The 24,920-nt window shown below is 46.4% G+C and overlaps 1 protein-coding gene across 3 annotated transcripts in view; it reads right to left on the reverse strand.

Annotated features, from left to right (window-relative positions):
* The window catches only part of CENPC (centromere protein C), a 904,489-nt gene that overhangs the window by 378,984 nt on the left and 500,585 nt on the right, over nucleotides 1-24,920 (reverse strand). For all 3 annotated transcript variants that reach the window (XM_069235766.1, XM_069235758.1, XM_069235777.1), the window contains exon 17: nucleotides 18,755-18,910. In XM_069235766.1, the coding sequence (XP_069091867.1) occupies nucleotides 18,755-18,910 (156 nt within the window). The remainder of the gene's footprint in view (nucleotides 1-18,754; nucleotides 18,911-24,920) is intronic.

The raw sequence follows: 24,920 nt of genomic DNA on the forward strand, positions 1-24,920 counted from the left end.
GAACGAAAGCTTTTAGAGTAAGAGTGATTGCTTTCAACTCCAAAATATATATGTGCATCTTTTTCTGAGAAACTGACCATTTCCCTTGAATGCACATGTTTTGCAAATGGCCTCCCCAGCCTTCTAGAGAGGCGTCCATTATGATGAAATCTGGCATTGGAGTCAGGAAAGTTAAACCTTGAGATATATGACAGGTTTGAGACCACCACTGCAGGGTCTCCACTATTCATGGTGTGACTTTGATCATGTCTTCGATACACCCTTGAGACTGGTTCCATTGAAGTTGTAGTTCCTCCTGTAATGGCCTCTTCTTAATCTTGCTAGATGAACCCAGTTGACTGAAGAGGACATCATTCCCAAAAGCGACTTTAATGTCCTCACAGAAACTTTCTTTTTGAGATCGCCAGTTTGGAAATCTGTTGTTGTCTTGCTATTGACAGATAAGCCTTGTTTCTGCCTGTGTCGAGTTTTGCACCCACGAAGACCATTTTGCGTGTCAGAATAATGGCTGATTTCCGGTGATTTACAGTCAGACCTATATTGTGAAATAAGGTTAGATAGGCGTTAGTGGCATCGGAAGTCTGCTGCTAAGTTGGTGCCTTTATCAGCCAGTCATCTAAATATGGGAACATTTGAAAACCTCTGTTGTAGATGGTGGTCGCCAGTGGTGTGAGACACTTCTTGGTGCTGACTCCATCAGAAAGGGAGAACCTTGAATTGGTAATGGGCACTGGCTACATTGAGGCGGCGGTATCTGCGATGCCTGGGATGTATAGGAATGTGGAAATAGGCATCTTGGAGATCCAATTATGTCATGTAATCTCCACTGCTGAGAAGGTGGAGGATTTCGGAATAAGTGATCATACAGAAGGATTGTTTGTGCAGGTATTTGCTTAACTGTCTGAGATCTAGGATAGGTCTCCATTCTCCTGAGACCTTTTGTTTATTAGGAAGAACTGAGAGTAAAAACCTAGACCTCTCTGATAGGGACTTCTTCTATAGCACCCTTGGACAGCATTTGATATACCTCTTGCTTTAGTAAGTGAAGATGGAGTGAATGTGTTTTCACTGGAGGGTGATCTGGTGTTTTTTGCAGAAACTCTAGCATGTGACCCTGAGTTCTTATATCCAACACCCACTTGTTTGATGTTATTTGTTGCCAATTCTGTTGGTAATTTGAGATATTTGCTCCTACTTGCTTGGTTTGAGGGAATTAGGGAGCTGCAGCCAGTACCCGATGAAAATCATTGTTTACGACCTGCTTCTTGATTGGGGTGGGGGTGTTTCTTCCTGCTGCCTTGCTTAGCATAAGCTGTTGTAGATGGCTGTCGGTAAGACAGTTGGTAGGCAGGCCTATATTGGTACTGTTGATACTGTCTGTGGTAGGCACCTCTGAAAGATGAAAAACCTCTACTTCTGACTCCACGAAAGGGTTACTTACATTGTAGAGTACCCAATGAGCTAGCAGTGTCTGTCTTGATGGCTAATAAACCGTCATCAATGTGCTTCCCAAAAAGGGTTTCGCTGTCATAGGCCATATCAAGAATCCTTGACTGAACCTCAGGTCTGAATGAGGTAGCTTTCAACCAGCCCTGGCGACGCAAGACTGCTGCTCCTGCTAATTGTCGACAGCCTGTGGAGGTTATATCCAGCGCACAATCAATAACCTCTGCCGATGTGCAGTCACCCTCTTGCAATATCTTTCGCACTTCAGGTTGCTTCTCTTCTAGGATGAGGTCTATAAAGGTGCTCATGTCTGACCACATCTGACGCCGTAGCGACCTAAGACAGCCATGGTGATGGCAGAACACATCGTAATGGCTGACATTGATGAGAACCTTTTTCCCACATTATCCAAACATCTGCCTTCTTTGTCTGGTGGGGCTGAAATAGGAGCAGATGAATTTTTAGAATACTTTTGGGCAGCTTGAGATACAACAGAGTCTGGTTTAGGATGCCCTATTAAGCAAGCTGGAGAGTCATCTATAGCTTTATATTTCTCGTCTAATTTAGATGGTACCGGCGGGACTGTGGCTGGGTTTTTCATAATTTTTACACCATGATGGGAATTGATATCACTGATTTCCTTGCTTGTTCCTTAAAATCATGTAGGAAACACTCAGAATGAGAAACAGATGGCAAATGGAAGCATGCCGCAGCTCTGTCAGATTATGAAATCCTCCAATATCCTCCGGAGTTGAATCCGAAGTATGAGGTGGTGATGATTGCATAGGGGCCAAGTAATCATCTCACTCATTATTCGGGTGTTGAGGAGTGATGATCCTTCCTCCCTTTCGTCCTCTGAAGAGGGGATGTCTTCCCTGAGGGGAGCAGCTAATGAAGAGGTAGGTATGAACCTAGGTGTTGCCGGAGGGGGAGGAACGGTTCTCTGTGAAACCGGTGAGGAGTGTTGTACTTGTTGTGGCTGCTGTGGCTGTTCACCCACTTGAGCTGGAAATCTCCTCTTATAGTCCTGGAGCATGATCTGTAGATCCTGAATCAATGAAGAAGGCATTTGCATGGTATCACGCAGTTGGTGATACTGTACTGATCGTATTCATCATCATCATCCTGATACTTGACATGTAATTGTGACAGACTATTAGCGTCTCCGAACGGTCCGTCCTCTTCAGACTCTTCGCAGTCCAGTAGCTGACTAAGCACTAATGTAGTCACCTTGTTAGGAGAGGTTTCTTCATGATGAAGGGTAGTTCTAGAAAGTGTAGGGATCTTGACCGTGGTGTGAAGCTCCAGAGAACCAGCAGAGGAGAAAACTGTTGTCTCTCTTAATGTTAGTGCCGTCATCTTGGTATTATCGCCGACGGTGATGTCATCGATGGCTCCGACGACAGTGGTCTCGTCGACGGTGGTATCCTCAACGGGGTCTTCAACTGGGTTATTTCCGTCGACGAAGTCCTCGCCGACGATGTTTTTGCTGATGAGGTTTTCTCCAACACTGTTCGCGTCGACGATGGGATTGTCGACTGCGGGGAAGATCTCGTTGACGATTCTGTCAAAGGAAGTCTTTTGGTGCCACACACCCGCGTCAACGAGATTGACGTAGTTAACACAGACGATGTAATTGAGATTTATGATGTTTTCTGCTCTCGTCAGACGGCCCGGGGTCAGGAGATCTAGACCTTTTCTGAGGCTTCGGGTCCATGTCAGACTCCTCAGCTGAAGTAGCAGATTTTGACTGCAACCAGATTAAAAGTCTTCTTTCTATATCTCTCAGCGTTTTAGCAGAGAAGGTGCAGGTTATTTTCCAGTCTTTTACCTGATGTTTGGGATACAGGCAGTAGAAACAATCTTTATGTGGATCAACCACAAGGAGCCTTTTCTTGCCACAGGTCCTGCAAGGGTGATAAAGACCTTTCTTAGAAGTATCAGACATTCTCTGACAAAAATAGTTTTGACAGGCAAAAACTGAGCAGAGCTGAGGAAGACTCCCTTCACACGACGTGCGGTAGAAAATGTGAGGGAAAGAGCCTCTCTTGGGAGTATTCTAGAAGGTGCTTGGGAGTATTCTGATTGGTTATGGGTCACATTTGGATCTTTTTCAAAAGAACCTTGGATAGGCTATATGTTTTAAGTTTGCTAGCATTATAGACTATGGTTTTTCTTACATACTGCTTTCTAAAGTATTGTGGGACTCCCACTTCGACGACGGGGATGATTCAAGCATGTGACTCTAAGAAAGATTCAATACTGGATAACTAAGGAAAGAGGGGACAGAGTCCAGACCACCCGGAGATGCCTAGGGGGTGCAGGAGGGCAATGCTTTTGGAGATACTTTTCTGAGGGACGACTGTCGTGGAAGATGTTGAGGCGATGAAGGAAGATCGTAGGAGTCATCCATGAGCTGTCCCACATAGGTCTTCGAACTGCAGGGGATCAGTGGTCAGTAGGACCACTAACAAGCCTTGAGTGATGCATGAAGTATTTCAGGATTTGGGGACCAGCAAGGTTCTTGGGACTCAACCTTTGTAGGTAGGTCTGATCCAGCCCTCAGCAAGCAGGAGCACAAGGAGGAATTGTCGGAGACCACAGGACGTTCCTCTGGCAGCAGGCACAGGGAGTCTCATGGAGGCCTCAGCAGCACAATGAAGATGGATGCCCATGTCACGGGGGATTCAGGGAGGGTGTTGTTTTTGCAGCTGTGCGATGCTGGTGGCTGGGGCTTCTTGGAGCTAGGAGGTCTTCAGACTGAAGAGCCAACAAGCCTTGGCAACGGCAAACAGATATGGTGCACAGGGGTTTCGGTCAAGCAGCTCCAACTAGAGAACACAGCTTCTCAGATGCAAAGACAGGTCAGACCTCTGGAGAGCCACAGAACCGCCACCTGTGTTGTACAGCCTTGAGGAGTCCGTGGGACAGCAGGATCCACAAACTGGTTGTCGATGTCAAGGTGCCTGCGGATGCAGGGGAGTGACTTCTTCACTCCAAGGGAGATTCCTTCTTGCTGTCTTAAGTGCAGGCAAAGTCCTTGGGACTCTGGAGGATGCATGGCCATGGAAGTTGCAGAGTCCTTGCAGTGCACTGAGACAAAGTTGCAGCAGGAGCCCTCCTACTAGATGCAGTCTTGTCTTGGGTCTCGTGTGAAATCCATCAGCGGTTCCAGTGTCCAGGTCGCAAAAGTGTCTTGAAGAAGAGTCATGCAGACAAATATTGTGGGAAAATCTTGCATGCCACTCTTGTGGACAAATCAAGGGTCCCACCCTCAGGGGAGCCCCTTAAGTAACCCAGGAAGGAGGGTTGGACAGGGGGCTAGGGACGCTAATCAGCTGGACTGACCAGTCAGATGTTCCCAGGGGCCTCTGCTCATCTTGTCTCAAAGATTTCAGAATCACGTGGCCACCTGGCAGATTTCTGGGCACCTCCCTAGGGGAGAAACTGGGTGAGGGAAAGGGGTCACTCCCCTGTCCTTTATGTGGTTTCGCACCAGAGCAGGAACCGGGGATTCCTGCACTGAAGTAAACCGGTTTATGCAAAAGGGACACCATATGCGCCCTTCAAAGCAATCTAGTGACGCCCAGGAGCGTCCCCACCCTAGCCTAGTGACACCTATTTCTAAAGCAGGGGTGGTAACACCTCTGCCCTACGGGAACCTTTGTTCTGCCTTTCACTGCCTGAGTTAGGCTCAACAGCAGGAGGACAGATCCGTGTCTGGCTTCGTAGCAGCACAGGCTTGCATGCAGACCCTGAAAGGCAGAAATGGGGGTCCCCTAAGGAAAACCCAGAGTACATGGTATCATGCACTGGAATCGATGTAGTTGCATGAGTCTAACATGTTTGATACCAAACATGACTAGGATCAGTGAAGCCATTATGTAGTTGGAGAACTCATGATGATACCTTAAGATGGCCTTACTAACAACGCCCAGAAAATGGAGTATCAGGTTTGTAGGGGCATGTCTGCTCATGCAGGGGGGGTGCCCTCACAGTTAAAACCATGCACCCTGCTCTTGGGCTGAAGGGCCTACCTTAGGAGTGACTTATAGGGTCAGAGTGCAGTGACCATGATATAAGGTGAAGAAAATAAGTTACTTACCTGTAACTGTAGTTCTCCAGTATTGGAATCTTTCATGGATTCACATGCTTGAATCATTCCCCGTCGTCGAGATGGGAGTCCCCGGTATAATTTACATAAGTAATGTGAAGACATATTAACAAAGAAAAAAAAGGCCCTAGGGCTCTTCAATTTAACAGTCTATCAGAGTCATTTTGTGAAAAGGACCAAACTTGAGCCTCCACCAATCAGGCGACAGCACCCTCCAGAACCCTCCTGAGAGAAGCTCCAGGACCTCAGATTTTCCAAGCACAAGTGCGTACAATATAGTAAAAAGAGAGAGAAAGAAAGAGGTGAAGTGAGCTTCTCCAGGGAGGCGGGTGGGTCGCATGTGAATCTATGAAAGATTCCAATACTGGAGAACTACAGTTACAGGTAAGTAACTTATTTTCTTACTCCAGTATTGGAACTTTCGTAGATTCACATGCTTGAATCAGAGTAGAGAGCAGTAGCTATGCACATTGTAATATGATAACATCTTTGATGGAAAACACGAAACCTCATTATCGCTCTGCATATATATGGAAAATGTCACTTACCCAGTGTACATATGTTCGTGGCATTAGTCGCTGCAGATTCACATGCTGTGCACAGTCCGCCATCTGGTGTTGGGCTCGGAGTGTTACAAGTTGTTTTTCTTCGAAGAAGTCTTTTCGAGTCACAAGACCGAGGGACTCCTCCCATTTCGATTCCATTGCGCATGGGCGTCGACTCTATCTTAGATTGTTTTCCCCACAGAGGGTGAGGTAGGAGTTGTGTATGTTAGTAATAGTGCCCATGCAATGGAATGAATACGTATGTACATAATAAAGGTTAAAGTAATATATTTACAAATGTACAAATGTTCAAGATCTACTTCTAAACGGCTACAGGCTCCCGGGGAGGCGGGTGGGCGCATGTGAATCTGCAGCGACTAATGCCACGAACAGATGTACACTGGGTAAGTGACAATTTCCGTTCAATGGGATGTGTAGCTGCAGATACACATGCTGTGCATAGACTAGTAAGCAGTTATCTCCCCAAAAGCGGTGGTTTAGCCTGTAGGAGTTGAAGTAGTTTGAAATAATGTTCTTAGTACAGCTTGACCTAATGTGGCTTGTTGTGCAGTTAACACATCTACACAGTAGTGCTTGGTAAATGTATGAGGCGTAGACCATGTTGCTGCCTTACATATTTCGTTCATTGGAATATTTCCTAGAAAGGCCATGGTAGCACCTTTCTTTCTGGTTGAGTGTGCCTTTGGTGTAATAGGCAGCTCTCTCTTTGCTTTAAGATAGCAGGTTTGAATACACTTAACTATCCACCTAGCAATGCCTTGTTTTGAAATTGGATTTCCTGTATGAGGTTTTTGAAAGGCAATAAATAGTTGTTTTGTTTTTCTAATTAGTTTTGTTCTGTCAATGTAGTACATTAGTACTCTTTTGATGTCTAATGTATGTAGTGCTCTTTCAGCTACAGAATCTGGCTGTGGGAAGAACACTGGTAGTTCTACTGTTTGATTTAAGTGGAACGGTGAGATAACCTTTGGTAAAATTTTTGGATTTGTCCTTAGAACTACTTTATTTTTATGTATTTGAATAAATGGTTCTTGTATGGTAAATGCTTGAATCTCACTCACTCTTCTTAGAGATGTGATGGCAATCAAAAATGCAACTTTCCACGTTAAGTATTGCATTTCACAAGAATGCATGGGCTCGAAAGGTGGAGCCATGAGTCTTGTTAAGACAATGTTGAGGTTCCATGAAGGAACAGGTGGTGTTCTTGGTGGTATAATTCTCTTTAGGCCTTCCATAAACGCTTTAATGACTGGTATTCTAAATAGTGAAGTTGAATGAGTAATTTGCAGGTAAGCTGATATTGCGGTGAGATGTATCTTTATGGAAGAGAGAGCTAGATTTGATTTTTGCAAATGTAGTAAATATCCTACTATATCTTTTGGAGATGCGTGTACTGGCTGAATTTGATTATTCTGGCAGTAATACACAAATCTTTTCCACTTGTTTGCATAGCAGTGTCTAGTGGTAGGTTTCCTAGCTTGTCTTATGACCTCCATACATTGTTGTGTGAGGTCTAAGTGTCCGAATTCTAGCATTTCAGGAGCCAAATTGCTAGATTCAAAGATGCTGGATTTGGATGTCTGATCTGTTGTTTGTGTTGTGTTAACAGATCTGGTCTGTTGGGTAGTTTGACATGAGGTACTACTGAAAGGTCTAGTAGTGTTGTGTACCAAGGTTGTCTTGCCCATGTTGGTGCTATTAGTATGAGTTTGAGTTTGTTTTGACTCAACCTGTTTACTAGATATGGAAGGAGAGGGAGAGGGGGAAAAGCGTACGCAAATATCCCTGACCAGTTCATCCATAGAGCATTGCCTTGGGATTGATCTTGTGGGTACCTGGATGCGAAGTTTTGCCATTTTGAGTTTTCCTTTGTTGCAAATAGATCTATTTGAGGTGTCCCCCAAATTTGAAAGTAATTGTTTAGTATTTGGGGGTGAATTTCCCATTCGTGGGTTCGTTGGTGATCTCGAGAGAGATTGTCTGCCAACTGGTTCTGAATCCCTGGAATAAATTGTGCTATTAGGCGAATGTGGTTGTGAATCGCCCAATGCCATATTTTTTGTGTTAGGAGGCACGAGTGTGTCCCTCCTTGTTTGTTTAGATAATACATTGTTGTCATGTTGTCTGTTTTGACAAGAATGTATTTTGGGGTTATTATGGGTTGAAATGCATTCAGCGCCAGAAATACTGCTAACAGTTCTAAGTGATTTATGTGAAACTGCCTCTGATGTATGTCCCATTGTCCTTGGATGCTGTGTTGATTGAGGTGTGCTCCCCACCCTGTCATGGAAGCATCCGTCGTTATGACGTATTGTGGCACTGGGTCTTGGAAAGGCCGCCCTTGGTTTAAATTTGTACTGTTCCACCATAGAAGCGAGATGTATGTTTGGCGGTCTATCAACACCAGATCTAGAAGTTGACCCTGTGCTTGTGACCATTGTGATGCTAGGCACTGTTGTAAGGGCCGCATGTGCAATCTTGCGTTTGGGACAATGGCTATGCATGAAGACATCATGCCTAGTAGTTTCATTACCGTTTTGACTTGTATCTTTTGTGTTGGATACATGGCCTGTATTACTTTGTGAAATGTTTGAACCCTTTGTGGACTTGGAGTGGCAATCCCTTTTGCTGTGTTGATTGTCGCTCCTAAGTATTGCTGTGTTTGACACGGCAAAAGGTGTGACTTTGCGTAATTGATGGAGAAACCTAGCCTGTGAAGGGTCTGTATGACATATTTTGTGTGCTGTGAACACTGTCTTAGCGTGTTGGTTTTGATTAACCAGTCGTCTAAGTACGGGAACACATGTATTTGCTGCCTTCTGATATGTGCAGCTACCACTGCCAGCCATTTTGTAAAAACTCTTGGCGCAGTTGTTATTCCGAATGGCAACAATTTGAATTGGTAATGTATTCCTTGGAAAACGAACCTTAGGTATTTCCTGTGTGAAGGATGTATTGGTATATGGAAATACGCATCTTTTAGATCTAATGTTGTCATGTAGTCTTGCTGTTTGAGCAGTGGTATTACGTCTTGTAACGTGACCATGTGAAAGTGGTCTGATTTTATGTAGGTATTTAGTGTTCTGAGATCTAGTATTGGTCTCAGAGTTTTGTCCTTTTTGGGTATTAGAAAGTACAGTGAGTAAACTCCTGTGTTTTTTTGTTGAATTGGTACTAATTCTATTGCGTCCTTTTGTAGCAATGCTTGAACTTCTAGTCCTAGAAGATCTATATGTTGTTTTGACATATTGTGTGTTTTCGGTGGGACGTTTGGAGGGAATTGGAGAAATTCTATGCAAAAACCATGCTGGATAATTGCTAAGACCCAAGTGTCTGTTGTTATTTCCTCCCAAAGTTTGTAAAATTTGCTTAGTCTTCCCCCCACAGGTGTTATGTGATGGGGTTGTGTGACTTGTGAGTCACTGTTTATTTTGAGGAGTTTTGGGGCCTTGGAATTTTCCACGATTTCTTGGGAATTGGCCCCCTCTATACTGCCCCCGAAAACCTCCCCTCTGATATTGGCCCTGGTAAGTAGGCCTTGTTTGTGAGGTTGTGGCTTCTGTGGGTTGACCTCGAAACCCTCCCCTAAAAGGTGTTTTTCGAAATGTGCCTCTGCTCTGCGGGGAGTAGAGTGCGCCCATGGCTTTGGCTGTATCAGTGTCTTTTTTGAGTTTGTCAATGGCAGTGTCCACCTCCGGCCCAAACAATTGCTGTTCATTAAATGGCATATTGAGCACAGCTTGTTGGATTTCCGGCTTGAACCCTGAAGTGCGCAGCCATGCGTGCCTTCGTATTGTGATTGCAGTGTTTATTGTCCTCGCAGCTGTATCTGCTGCATCCATGGAAGACCGTATCTGATTATTTGAGATACTTTGTCCCTCTTCCACCACCTGTTGCGCTCTTTTTTGGAACTCCTTGGGTAAGTGTTCGATGAAATGTTGCATTTCATCCCAATGAGCCCTGTCGTATCTTGCCAAAAGTGCTTGTGAATTGGCAATACGCCATTGATTTGCTGCTTGTGCTGCAACCCTTTTTCCCGCTGCATCAAATTTGCGGCTCTCCTTGTCTGGAGGTGGTGCGTCTCCTGAGGTATGAGAGTTGGCTCTCTTACGAGCTGCCCCGACAACTACTGAGTCTGGTGTTAGATGTGTTGTAATATAGATTGGATCTGTTGGCGGTGGCTTGTACTTTTTCTCCACCCTTGGAGTTATGGCTCTGCCTTTAACTGGATCCTGAAATATTTGTTTTGAATGTCTTAGCATTACTGGGAGCATGGGAAGGCTTTGGTACTGGCTAAGGGTGGAGGATAGGGTGTTAAACAGAAAGTCATCCTTAATTGGTTCAGAATGTAAGGTGACGTTGTGAAATTCGGCTGCCCTTGCGACCACCTGTGTGTAGGATGTACTGTCCTCAGGTGGTGACGGTTTTGTAGGATAGGAGTCTGGGCTGTTGTCAGACACTGGAGCATCGTAAAGGTCCCATGCATCGGGATCATCCTGACTCACTGTAGTATGAGCTGGTGAGTGCATCAGTGGTGGAGTTGTTGCTGGTGATGCATGTATTGATGGTGGTGGAGACGGCGGTGGGGTTGTTTTCCTTGCCACCTTTGCCTGTGGTTGCTTGTCCTTTTGTTGAAAGGCAAGTTTCCTTTTTATTTTGATTTGGGGGAAAAGAGTGGTTATCTTCCCTGTGTCCTCATGAATATGAAGTCTTCTTTGCGTGTAGTCAGGCTCTACAGCTTGAAGCTCCTCTCCAAATCTATGTAATTGGGAGGTTAATCCTTGTTCCTCTGTATAGGAACTAGTTTTTGGCTCCGAGGCTGGCTGTTTCGGAACCGAAACCTTTTCGGAAGTCTTTTTAGGCTCCGAATAAACCTTCGGCGTGGTGTCTCGGTGCCGAAATTCTTCGGTGCCGCTGTCCCTGTGCCGAAGTTTCTCGGAGCCGCTGTCTCGGCTCCGAGGTTGCTGTGTGGCGGTATCTCGACCGGAGTCGGATGACTTCGACACCAGCATGCCCTTTTTCGGTGCCTTGGATGGGTCACCTATTTTTCGGGTTAAGCCATGGCCTGTTGGCGGTGGCGTCCCCTGGGCTTTTGTAGACTTCTCGTGAGTCTTGATTTTCGATGTCTTACTCACGGTTTTGGTTGTTTCTTCGGTGTCGAGTTCTTCAGAATCCGACTCGTGGACGGAGAAAGCTTCTTCTTCCTCCTCGAAATGATCTTGACCTGTCGGCATGGACGCTCTCAGCGTCTTCCTCGACCGAAACGCTTGACAGGCTTCACAAGTATCCTCCTTGTGCTCGGGGGATAAGCACAAGTTACAGACCAGATGGTGATCCGTATACGGATACTTGTGATGGCATTTTGGGCAGAAGCGGAATGGGGTCCGTTCCATCAGCCTTGAAGTCGCACGTGGCCGGGCCGACCAGGCCCCGACGGGGGAATCGAAAAAACCCCGAAGGGCCACCTGAGCTCTTCAAAATTCAGTGTTGATTTGTTCTAACTAACCCGATACCGAACTCAAACAATACCAACGTCTTTTTCCGAGATTCTAACTAACTTTCCGACCCGAAACACGGAGCGAAAAGGAACACGTCCGAACCCGATGGCGGAAAAAAAACAATCTAAGATGGAGTCGACGCCCATGCGCAATGGAATCGAAATGGGAGGAGTCCCTCGGTCTCGTGACTCGAAAAGACTTCTTCGAAGAAAAACAACTTGTAACACTCCGAGCCCAACACCAGATGGCGGACTGTGCACAGCATGTGTATCTGCAGCTACACATGCCATCGAACATTATATATATATATATATATATATATATATATACATATATATATACACACACACAACTATAAAGGTATACACCTATATATATATATATATAACTATATCTATACTATGTATACATATATATATATATATATATATATATACACACATATACAAATACATAAAGAAATGCCAAGAGACAGAGCAAAACTTATTCTAAGACACTTATGTAACATGAATACCATCATCAAAACCGACCACTTATGTGTTTGTCATAATGTTCTTTTACCTTTGTATATCTTCTTCTTTCTTTTTTTTTTTAAATATAAGAAATATAAACAATGTGCATACCTGTTCTAGGATGGAGGGATGTAGAAGAGATGACTCACCTTCACCTGAAGAGATTCCTGAGAACCGCCTGGCCCACTGCTACCTCTCCCTGAGATAGAGATTCCAAGCAGTAGTGCTTTGTGAATGTATGGCAGCTCTTCCATGTTGCTGCCCTACAAATGTCTTGTAGTGAAACTCCGGCGAACAGTGCCGCTGACGATGAGACTGCTCTTGTAGAGTGAGCATGCACAGGTGATTGCAGAGGTTTGCCCGTTGCTTGATGGCAGAAGCGAATGGCTGAGGCGATCCACTTGGTAATACTCTGCTTGGAGAGTGGATGACCTTTCCTAGGAGCACTGTATGCTACAAATAGCTGATTAGAGCGTCGAAAAGATTTAGTCCTGTCCAAATAAAATTTAACACATCTTTTAACGTCTAAGGAGTGTAATGCCCTCTCAGCCGGAGTAGATGGATGAGGAAAAAAAGATTTGAAGACTAAAGGTTCGTTGATGTGAAAGTCTGAAGGAACCTTTGGAATAAAATGCGGGTTAGTGCGCATTAGCAGTCTGTCGTGTTTAAGCTGTAGGAATGGCTCTTGGATGGAAATAGCTTGCACCTCGCTGACTCGCCTAGCTGATGTGAGAGCTACCAATAAGGCAACCTTCCATGACAGGAACTTGAGAGAAGCACGATGGATCGGCTCAAACGGATGCTTCATCAGTTGTGCTAAGACAATATTCAGGTTCCATGAAGGAAGTGGTGGTCTGAAAGGAGGGAAAACTCTGAAAAGCCCCTCCAAAAATCTCTTAATCAGCCGAGAAGAGTAGAGTGAGGGTGTATCATCTGAACATCTGTATGCAGCTATAGCTGCTAAGTGAACATTAATGGACGAGTGGGCTAGGCCAGATTGAGCTAGCTGCAACAGATACAGTAATATTTCCTCTGGTGGTGAGACTAATGGGTCAATCTGTCCTGCGGGATATTCAAATGCGCGAACTCTCTGTGGTGAGGAGCCAGGCTGATTAAAGCATTGACTGCGGATCGGGGTGCCAAACCTGGCCGTTTTTCATTCTTAGTAATTGAGGTAACGGCTCCAGCGGAATGTGAGGCTTGATTGATAGAAGAAGTTCTGCGAACCAATGTTGACGCGGCCAGTACGGAGCTATCAGTATCAGAGTGCACGGCTCTGTTTTCATCTTCGTGAGGACCCGTGGGATCAGCGGACTAGGAGGGAAGGCGTAAGCAAAGATGTCTGACCAGACTATCGAAAACGCATTCCCCCAAGATCCCTTCTGGTGATGCCAACTTGCGAAGAACTGCCATTTGGCGTTGTTTTTGTCCGCAAACAGGTCTACTGTTGGTGTTACCCACAGGGAAAAAATATGGTTCAGTACTGTCTGGTCTAGCTCCCTCTCGTGGCAGTCCGATTTCTGCCTGCTGAGTGCATCTGCTGTCTGCTGTTGTTTATTCCAGGCAAGTGTACCGCTGATAGTGTGATGTTTTGCTGCGAGGCCCAGTTCCAGATTGCTTGGGCTTCCCTGGAGAGAGTGAGAGATCTTGTGCCTCCTTGTTTGTTGAGGTAATGCATCGTAGTGGTGTTGTCCGTCCTTATTACCACTTGCGATCCTGAGATCTTGGGAAGAAACGCCTGTAAGGCTAGGTGCACTGCTCTGAGCTCCAGCCAATTGATATGCATTGATGCCAGATGCGGTGGCCATTTGCCACTTATTTGCAGATCCTGTAACACAGCTCCCCAGCCTTCCAGTGATGCATCCGTCGTTATGGTCCACGGGGCTGGGTGTTGTAGAAACAAAAGGCCGATTGATAGATGATGCCTTTGAGACCACCATCTCAGAGCTCTGAGCATTATCAGAGTTATTTGTATCTGATCCTCCAAAGTGCCTGATACTTGGAGCCATTGACGATTTAGTTGCTCTTGTAAGGGGTGCATCTTTAGCCGACATAGAGGAACCAGAGGTATGTATGAAGACATCATGCCCAACAGCGACTTGAACAGACGGACAGTAACATTTCCTCTTCTCTGTATGAAACTTGCTAGTCAGTAATCTTTGTTGCCTCTCTAACGTGGGACATGCCATGGTGGATTCTGTGTCTAGTCTTGCTCCTAGAAAGGTAATATTGCGTGCTGGTAGAGGGTTGGACTTCTCCCAGTTGACGGTGAATCCGAGATTGGTTAGTAAGGAAACCCACTTTTTTGTTGACTTGTGCATTCCTGCATAAGTCTTTGCCTTTATCAACCAATCATCTAAGTATGGAAAAACATGGTGCTTTCTCCTTCTGAGAAAGGCTGCGACTGGTGCTAGACACTTGGTAAATATTCTGGGGCTGATTTCAGTCCGAAAGGAAGGAAACGGTATTGAAAATGGCTGCCGGCTACGGTGAATCTCAAGTATTTTCTGTGGGCAGGGTGGATGGGTATGTGGAAGTATGCGTCTTTCAGGTCTAGTGAAGACATGAAATCTCCCTGATTGAGACGCAGGAGGACGTCTTGCAGGCTGATCATCCGGAACGATTGCTTCTTTAAGTAGACATTTAGTTCCCTTAAATCTAGGATCGGCCTCCAATCCTTCCACTTTTTCCGAATGAGGAAGAACCTGGAATAAAATCCTGTTCCTCGTTGGGCCCGAGGCACCTTCTCTATAGCTCCTTTGAGAAGCATTTTGTCGATCTCCTTTTTGAGTTGTTGAGGGTATCTTGAAGGAGTCCTGCGCAGGAGGGGGGGGGGGGGGGGTTGGAGGGAGGTATCTGGATAAATTCTAAAGTATGGCCCCGTTTCACTAATTGTAGGACCCACTTGTCTGAAGTAATGGTTTGCCATTGTTTGAGGAATAGAGATATCCTCCAGCCCAGAATGAAAGGAGGAGGACTGGACGTAGCCGGAGCCTCGAAAGCATCAGGTTCTACGAGCCGAATCTTAGGCAGGATGGGTTGAGAGTCCACGGCCGCCAGGTCTACCATAGGCAGGTTGCGGCGGCTGCCTTTCTGAGTAGTATGGACGATATTGCTGGGAAGAGGAAGGATAGGCGGAATATCTGTGTTGTTTATATCCCCCTCTGTATGAGGATTGGCCACGCCCTCTAGGACGAAAGGAAGATTTTTGATATTGCAGGGTCCCTAATGACCTTGCCGTGTCCGTGTCCGATTTGATGGATTGTAGGGCGTCATCAACATGTTTCCCAAATAACACCTGGCCATCAAAAGATAAGTCCAAGATTTTATTTTGTACTTCTGGCCGAAAAGAGGTGGCTTTAAGCCAGCCTTGCCTTCTTAGCACCGCTGCACCGGCGAGTTGTCGAAATGCAGTGGTTGCTATATCCATTGCACAGTCTAAGTTCTGCAGACGTGCGTTGACCCTGCTGTATCGTTTTAGTTGCCTCTGATCTCGCATCTTCCGGCAGTTGAGTAATATAAGGTGCAATGTCCGCCCAAAGCTGTCTGTCGAACCTAGCCAGAATAGCCAAAGGGTTGGCTGCTCTAACTACTAGGCTAGCCATAGAAGAAAACCTTTTCCCTATGTTATCTAGCCATCTACCCTCTTTGTCTGGGGGTGCGGAAATCGTGGCAGAAGGATTCTTAGATCTTCTTTTTGCTGCCTGAGTTACCACTGAATCCGGAGGAGGGTGTCTCGTTAAGCATGTTGGTGCATCATCAGGTGCTTTGTATTTCTTATCCAGACGCGGCAGTACTGCCATAACTGTAGCCGGATTATTCATGACCTTAAGGCCCTCTTCCCACAGGTAGTTTACCATCGGGATAGAGCGCACAGACTTCTGAAAAGGCTCCTTAAAGTTGTAAAGAAAACAGACCGTTTGCTTGGTAGGCATTGGTAAAGCAAAACGTTTGGCTGCTCTCTCTAGAAGATTGTGAAACCCTCCAATGTCTTCTGGTGGGGATTCCACCTTCGATTGAGAAGGAGAAGGAGGAGCAGGGATGATGTACTCGTCCCACTCTGAGTGAGTGTCCAGGAGCTCCCCTTCTTCCTGATTCCCTTCTGAGATGTCGGTGTCATGAGGAAGTGTCATATCCGGAGTGGCCACATTCGTGAGATGTAAGGACGTTGGCCTCTGGTGTGGAGTGGAAATGCCAGAAATGGGCGATGGGGGAGGTTGTTCTCCTTGAGGGGGAAACCTCCTGTTGTAATCAACAAACATCGCTCTGAGGTCAGTTAGTAGGGAGGAAGGAATAAACGCTCTCTGTTGGTATTGTTGTTGTTCTGAATAAAGTTGGGGGTCATAGGCCTCTTCATAGTCCTCCTCTTCCTGGTACTTTACATTCAGTTGGGATGGACTGTGGGCTGTTCCAAATGGCCCCTCATCATCTGAGTTTTCGTCTCCCTCCAAAAGATGTACTGGGACAAGGGAGGACACCTTACTAGGTGATGTATGAGTTGGCGTCAGCTTTTCCACACTTTTTAGATGTTTTTCTCTCGTCGACGGTGTCGTCGTCGGCGACCTATAAATAGATTTTGACGTGGACGGTGTCGTAGACGCTGGACACAGCGATTTTAATAGAAGAAAGTCTCGCCGACGAGTCTACCGTCGACGACGGTGGGACTGACACAGACATCAGCGCCGTCGACGATAACGATGTATAGACGGTCGTCGACGCTGATGTCGTCACTGAAGTTCTCGTTGACGGTGGGGTACCTGTCCTCGTCGGTGGAAACCCAGAAGTAGATGTCGTCACCGGAAAAGCACTCACCGACGGTACCGTCGACGATTAATCCATCAACGATGCTTTTTTCCCCAGTTACAGAGGATGGCTTCTTAAAAGGCAGAGATGGTGGTACAGAGGAAGACTTCCTGTGCCTCTCTGAACTGGAAGAATGGCCTTTCCCCTCTTTTCTGGAAACTTTCTTTGGGGAAGAAGATGGGCTGCTGCTCTTATAAGACCCTGAAGTAGTCTTTTTGAGGGCTTTTCTTGAGAGTTGTGAGGGAGATCTGGAGCCTGATCTCGCCCTTTTTGATGATCTCTTGGATGTTGATGATTCATCACTCTCAGAATCAGAAACTGGGTCTTTCCTATGTTTTAGTTTCTGCAGCCATATCAATAATCTGTCTTCCCTGTCTTTTAAAGTCTTAGAAGAAAAAGTACGACAAATCTTACAGTCTTTAGCTGAATGATCTGGGTACAGGCAGTAAATCCAGTCTTGGTGAGGGTCTTCAGAATGAAGTGTTTTCTTTCCACAAGTCTTGCAGTCTCTGAAGAGACCCTTCTTCTCCTTGTCAGACAGTTGAAAAATAGCTGACAAATCAAGTTAGATAAGTTTCTCTAAGAGAAAATAGTTGAAAAAAAGGTGTGAAGACAGAGCAGAGCTCTTAGGAGACTCCCTAGCACGACGTGCGGTAGAGACTCTGAGGTGCTGGAGCTTCTCTCAGGAGGGTTCTGGAGGGTGATGTTGCCTGATTGGTGGAGGCTCAAGTTTGGTCCTTTTCACAAAATGACTCTGATAGACTGTTAAATTGAAGAGGCCTAGGGCCTTTTTTTTCTTTGTTAATATGTCTTCACATTACTTGTGTAAATTATACCGGGTACTCCCATCTCGACAACAGGGAATGATTCAAGCATGTGAATCTGTGAAAGTTCCAATACTGGAGTAACCTTATATCTGGAGTGAGAGGTGCAAGCACCTTTTGACACAGGCTGCAGTGGCAGGCCTGTAGTCACAGTCTGGATGGATTCCCATGGGTGGCATAATACATGTTGCAGCCAATTGGGGAACCCCTGATGTACCAATGCCCTGGGTACCAAAGTCCTATATTCAAGGGACTTACAAGGGTACATCGCTATGCAATTGTGGGGTGTAAATGTTGTGTGGCAACTAAATTTAGAGGCGAGAATACTTACACTGGGGTTCCGATTAGCAAAATCCCAGTGTACTAGTCAAAACACATTGACACCAGGCAAAAAGAGGGGGTAAGTATGTCAGAATACTTTACTACACCCTCCTCCTCAGGCAGTGACTGCTAAAGTTTCTTCTACCCACAGCTGAACTGGTTCAAATGTAATCAATAGTCATCCAGGCCTTTGGGAAGAACAAAATGGCTGGAGAAGCTCTGGTAGCAACAAAGGGGGTCGATATTTGATAATGGTTATTAACTTTATGACAATACATTCAGGCTGTATTTTTAGCTGCATTTTGCATTTTCTTCACTCTTTTCTATATATGTTTATTCTATGCTTGCATGTCCCCTTCACTTTTGTACTGATAAATACAGAATTAAATGGGGTTGTAATGTCACATTCAAGATGAGACAGAAACTGAAGACACGGGAAACAAGGTTTCACCAACTGATAGATATTGGCAAACTATTATCCGTCTCTGTAAAAAAGCCTGTTAATTATTATTGAATACAACTATATCTTAGAATCATGGCCATCTGTATCAACAAGATAGAGACTATGGGCCAGATGTAGCAAAGGGTTTTACCCATTTTGTGTCTATGGGAAAATGTGTTCGTACATATGGCCCTATATGTTTACTAAGTACTCAGTAAATATGAATACCTTTGAATGCAATGGCTACCACCAAGTACTGAAGCCGAAGGTGTGAGCAGTACTCTTGAGTTTGGAAGTTCAAATGCTGTAAGCTCTGTAGATGGACGTCCTTGGTGTGCCATCTTACTGGCATTATTCAGGCCTGTTCTTTTCCTTGCTGTGCCACTAAAACGAAAGAAGCAGAAAGCAAGAGAAAAAACTGTAATAAAACCATTTATAACTGACTACTTCCATCATTTATCTCATTCCACACAAGAAAAATATGTCAGGGCAATGTCAATAAATATGTCAGGGCAAAGGCAAGCCATTCATAAAAAAAAAGCATCAACAAAATCAAAAGAAAACACACCAGTCAACGAATCAGGATCAAGTTCTTTTGTTTATGGCTTACTAAGTCTGTGCTCGGTCATTCAGCTTTCAGGGCCAGATGTCTGCATGGCCTACCTCAATCAATCAATCAATCACAGTATTTATATAGCACGTTACGTACCCGTTAGGGTTGCAAGGTGCTGAGGGGCGGGGGGGGGCTGCTACTGGTCGAAGAGCCAGGTCTTGAGGAGTCTTCTGAAGGTGAGAAGGTCCTGGGTCTGCCGCAGGGGGGGCGGGAGGGTGTTCCAGGTCTTGGCGGCAAGGTAGGAGAAGGATCTGCTGCCGGAGGTCTTGCGTTGGAAGCGGGGAACGATAGCGAAGGCGAGGTTGGTGGAGCGGAGTTGGCGGGGTGGGGGGGACGTAGAAGTTGAGTCTGTTGTTCAGGTAGGCTGGTCCGGCGTTGTGGAGTGCCTTGTGAGCGTGGGTGAGGAGCTTGAAGGTGATCCTCTTGTCCACGGGGAGCCAGTGGAGGTCTTTCAGGTAGTGGGAGATGTGGCATCGGCGGGGTACGTCGAGGACCAGTCGGGCGGAGGCGTTTTGGATGCGTTGGAGGCGTATGATGTCTTTAGCTGGGATGCCAGTGTAGAGTGCGTTGCCGTAGTCTGGTCTGCTGCTGACGAGGGCCTGGGTCACCGTTCTTCTGGTTTCCATCGGGATCCATTTGTAGATTCTACGGTGCATGCGGAGGGTGTTGTAGCAGGAGGAGGAAACTGCGCTGACCTGCTTGGACATGGTGAGGGCTGAGTCGAGGACGAAACCCAGGTTGCGTGCGTGGTTGGCTGGCGTTGGAGGGGGTCCCAGCGCGGTGGGCCATCAGGAGTCGTCCCAGGCCGCGGCGTGCGACCGAGGATGAGGACCTCCGTCTTGTCGGAGTTCAACTTCAGGCAGCTATTTCTCATCCACTCAGCGATGGACTTCATTCCCTCGTGGAGGTTGGCTTTGGCGGTGTGTGGGTCTTTGGTGAGGGAGAGGATGAGCTGGGTGTCGTCGGCGTAGGAGAGAATGTTGAGGTTGTGCTGTCGGGCCAGTTGTGCAAGGGGGGCCATGTAGACGTTGAACAGCGTCGGGCTTAGAGAGGAGCCTTGGGGTACGCCGCAGATGATGTTGGTGGCTTTGGAGCGGAACGATGGGAGTCGGACTCTCTGGGTTGTGCCGGAGAGAAAAGAGGAGATCCAGTTGAGGGCTTTTTCTTGTATTCCGGCTTTGTGTAGGCGTGTTAATAGGGTGCAGTGGCAGACCGTGTCGAAGGCTGCGGAAAGGTCCAGAAGGATGAGGGCTGATGTTTCGCCGTTGTCCATTTGCTGTCTGATGTCATCTGTGGCGGCGAGGAGAGCAGTCTCGGTGCTGTGGTTACGTCTGAAACCGGACTGGGAGGGGTCAAGGATGGAGTTGTCCTCGAGGTGGTGGGTAAGCTGAGCGTTGACTATCTTCTCGGTGACCTTCGCCGGGAAGGGGAGGAGGGAGATCAGATGGAAGTTTTTGAGGTCGTTGGGGTCTGCCTTGGGTTTCTTGAGGAGGGCGTGGATATCGGCGTGCTTCCAGCTTTCCGGGAAAGTCGCAGTTTCAAAGGATAGGTTGATGACCTTTCGAAGTTGGGGGGCGATGGTAGAGTCGGCTTTGTTGTAGACGTGGTGGGGGCATGGGTCTGAAGGGGATCCTGAGTGGATGGAGTTCATGATCTTGCAAGTTTCAGCGTCGTCTACGTGGGTCCAGGCGGTTAGGCGGTTGGTGCAGGTGGAGTTGTCGGGCTGGGGTCTGACGGAGGCGTGGTTTTGAGGCTGTCGTTGATGTCGGCGATCTTCTGGTAGAAGAAGGTGGACAGGGCGTCGCAGAGTTCTTGGGATGGTGGGATGTCGTTGACGTTGGCACTGGGGTTGGAGAGTTCTTTCATGATGCAGAAGAGTTCTTTGCTGTTGTGTGCGTTGTTGTTCAGGCGTTCTGTGAAGTGGGAGTGTTTGGCGAGTCTGATAAGCTGGTGGTGCTTGCGGGTGGCCTCCTTGTGGGCTGCAAGGCTGTCTGGCAGGAAGGAGCTATAAAACCTGAAACACAGATTGGCAAAAACAATCGGTGTGGCTGTCTTGGGAGAATTTGTTGTGTAATTTACAGACTGGTATTCTGGTAAATAGTAGGTAGAGCTGAGATTTCTGGGCATTATTTTTCTGTGATAATGTTTGCACAATGACTTGGGGGCAAAATATATGTGGTTGTATGAGTGGATGTATGTGTGGTTGCGTGAGTAGACATTTGTGTGATTGTAGTGTTGTATTAAAAGATGTATCCATGTGTCAAGCTGAAAGCAGGACAATGAGTTTTTTTGGAAGGTTCACTGTAAAGGGATTAATTGGAGGGACCGTGAAGATGGCTGACTGTAAGGGTAGAGGTGTAGTGAGATACCATACAGGGAGATTGTAAGTGTGTGGGTTTGTGGAGAAAAAAAGGGATGTAATAAAAATGTCAGTATGGAGGGCTGCACAGAACAAATGGTACAGACAGGGAATATAATACAGCTGCTTATATACCACCCCCTTGTTCACACCTTCGGTGCTGTTAGCATTTCACACACTCTTAAGTAATGTATAAAAAACCCACATAACTTTTCAATTGAATATCCCTCAGAAAGAGCTCTCCCACTGAATGCCATTCATTCACATTGGCTGTGTTAATCCATAAATCTTAAAGTTTAGAGAAGAATAGTGTGTCTTGGTTCTACGGAGAAGGTAAGGAATATTAAAAACGCCATTTTCCATAACAAAGGCCTGACAGCAGGCCTTCTTTCCAGCCCTGGGTTGTTTGGGAAGACTGCATATCTTTCTTAGAGGGTTTTGCTTTTTTTCAAATAGTGTCCCAGGGCATAGGGTACTAGGGCAGTTCAAAAGCAAATCCTAGACACATGTTGTATACATGACTTTGGAATGATACCTTAGTTCGACAGTTACACCCTGCTTCTTGTCCCAGAGATAACCCAAAAGGTATACCAAAGCCATACGAGATGTACAGAGTGAGACCTTTTTAAAAGTAGCTTACTGGTGGACAAGTTACCTACCTTTGATAACACCTTATCTGGCAGAAGCTATATCTAGATGCAGATTCCTTACTTTAGAATTTCCAAGGCATCAGGCTTGATCCAGAAGATATTTCATAAGCAGTACTCCTGTGCACCGGTAAGTGGCGTCAACAGCCCCACCGACATTGGCTTCATCTGCACCGGAGGGGATACTGCAGTACCTATCTAGGCGCAACAAAGACGCGTCGATGTCAGTAACTTTTCACAACTGTCCATGATAGGAGCGTGGAGCCATGAAATGCACTGATCACTGGTGTAAGCAATTAGGGCCCTGAAAGGGGTAAACCCGGTCCCTAGAAGTCTGTCCACAGAGCAGGGAGGATGGTTAGGTTAGCAAGGAATCTGCAGCTAAATATAGTCTTTACCAGAAAAGGCATTATAGAAGATAAGTGACTTGTCCATCTGATAGAGACTTCTAGCTGCAGAGTCCTTGCTTCTGACTAGATACCCAAGCAATGCCAGTCCCGGAGGTGGGTCTCCAAACTAATTTTAGACAAGGAAGTCCTGTGGGTCCGAATGGGCAAAGTGCTAGCTGGGACAGACCTCACTACCCAGACATTAGTGCTTGAAAAACGTGTGCAGGGGAGCAAACGTTGCTGCCTGACAGATATCCAGGAGTGGAATGCTGCATGTTAAAGCAGTGGTCACACAGCCTTAGCTACAAAGTTCGGGACGAAGTCTGAAAGTGTTCAACTGTTGCCACTCAAGCTCCTCAAAAGAAGGCGGAGAAGGCAGAGAGCAGATGGGTTTGGGTAAAAACCCTCCCCAGATGCTGCAAAACAAGATCCTCCCAAAGGGGCAGTCTGATCGGAAGCCATGCTCAATAGCTTAGGATACCAGACTCTTTGTGCCCAGTCCGGAGCCACAACAATTACTTGGGCCCGGTCACTCTTGATCTTCTTGCGAACTCTTGGCAGACGTGGTATTGGCAGAAAGGCATACAGGAGGCCTGACATCCACTCTAGACGAAAAACGTCGAACGAGTGTCACCTTGGAAACTCCAATGCACAATATTGTTGACATTATGCATTCTCTGCGGAGGAGAACAGGTCTAACCAAGCCTCTCCTCACTGCTAAAAGAGACCTTGCGACACCTCCAGATGGAGACGCCATCTGTGATCGTCCAGGCATTCACAACTCAGTTTGTCTCCTCTGACGTTCAGAGAGCCTGCTAGATGTTGAACTACTAGAGATATGCCCTTCTGTTCCAGCCACATACAGAGGCACTGAGCCTTTTGACAAAGGGTTCATGGCCCCACTCCGCCATGCTTGTTGTAGTGCCACATGGCTGTAATGTTGTCTGTGAACATCTGCACTACCTTTCTTTTGAGAGAGGGAAGAAATGCTTTCAATGCTAGTCTAATCACTTGCCGGTCCAACAGGTTTATGTGAAGTCGTTCTCTGCCTGTAGGAAAGCACTAATTTTTCGCATGGCTAGTCCCCATTTTTTGCCTGGTATCTGATGTGCTTTCGTCTGAAAGTGCACTGGGTTCCTACTAACCAGGTCTCCAGTGCAAGATCTCTTTCCCTATATTGCAGTTCTTTCATCCAATTAGCAAAACCTTTAGCGCTCTCTTTAAGTCCCTAGTAAATGGTACCCCTGGTACCTTGGGCCTGGGGTACTGAAGAAGGTCCCTGAGGGCAGCAGCATGAACTGTGCCACCCTTAGGGACCTCTCACCAAATGCACCCATTCTTGTCATCGCAGGCTGAGTGTCTTCTTGCAAAGATGAAAACATGACAAAAGAGAACACACGACCTGTCACACATCCCCAGGTGGCAGGTCCTCTAGCACTGTATGTGATAGTTCTAAGTCGTTCGTACTCCAAGCCTAAAGTGCTAGCAAGTGCAGTATATCACAAGTGAGGACATATCTGCAAGAGCATATATGCCCCTGCTATGTCTCTGTCGATTCTTAGACATAGTAAGAGGGCAGTGGAAGCCATTTTTGGATTAATGTGCTAGACACAGGTCAGTATGAGGTTACCTGCTACATGATGGCTTCTCTGGACATAAGGATGTTTGGTGTCAACCATCTCATATTAATAAACCCTCACTGAATCCAGTGATGGATTTATTAATACATGCACCAAGAGGGCACCTTACAGGTGCCCCCTGAAAACCTACCAGACTGTGTGTTAAATGACTGGCCTAAACCAGCACAGCAAACCTAGAAAGATTACTGACCTCCTAACGCGAGAGCTAGGGGCCTCGGAGGCCAGAAGCAAAGCCCACCTCTTCCAGGCAGGATGGATATTCCAGGGCTGGAGGCTTCAAAGGGCCAGCTGCCTTTGTTATGCAACCCAGGTCTCTCCAGATGGCAGAGAAGATCATCCTCGTGTCCTGAACCCACTTCTTGGTGGCAAGACAGGTGGGAAAATTTGTAAGATTAAGAGGTGTGCCCGCATCAAGCAAGTCCCACTCCTAAAATGGACCAACTGATGTGAACATCACTTTTCAAATTAGCATTCTAGGGTCAGGGTTATGCCCACTTCCCAGTGGAAGTGGTCATATAGACGATGTAGTCACCCTAAAGGTAGACAATCCATGGGCTGCTACCTGGCACTCCCCTTAACACTCTTAAATTGAGTATTTAGGTATCACCCCTGAACACAAACTCCAATTCAACGGATCAAGAGAAGAAGAGCTGTGGACTTTTTGGCATGAAATCTTGTGTGTCCGCACCTCTATAGACAATCACAACAGAGTGACTGATCCTGCAAAGCTGGAGAACTACCAATGC

The sequence above is a fragment of the Pleurodeles waltl genome, chromosome 1_2 (assembly GCF_031143425.1).
Source record: "Pleurodeles waltl isolate 20211129_DDA chromosome 1_2, aPleWal1.hap1.20221129, whole genome shotgun sequence".
NCBI lineage: Eukaryota > Metazoa > Chordata > Amphibia > Caudata > Salamandridae > Pleurodeles > Pleurodeles waltl.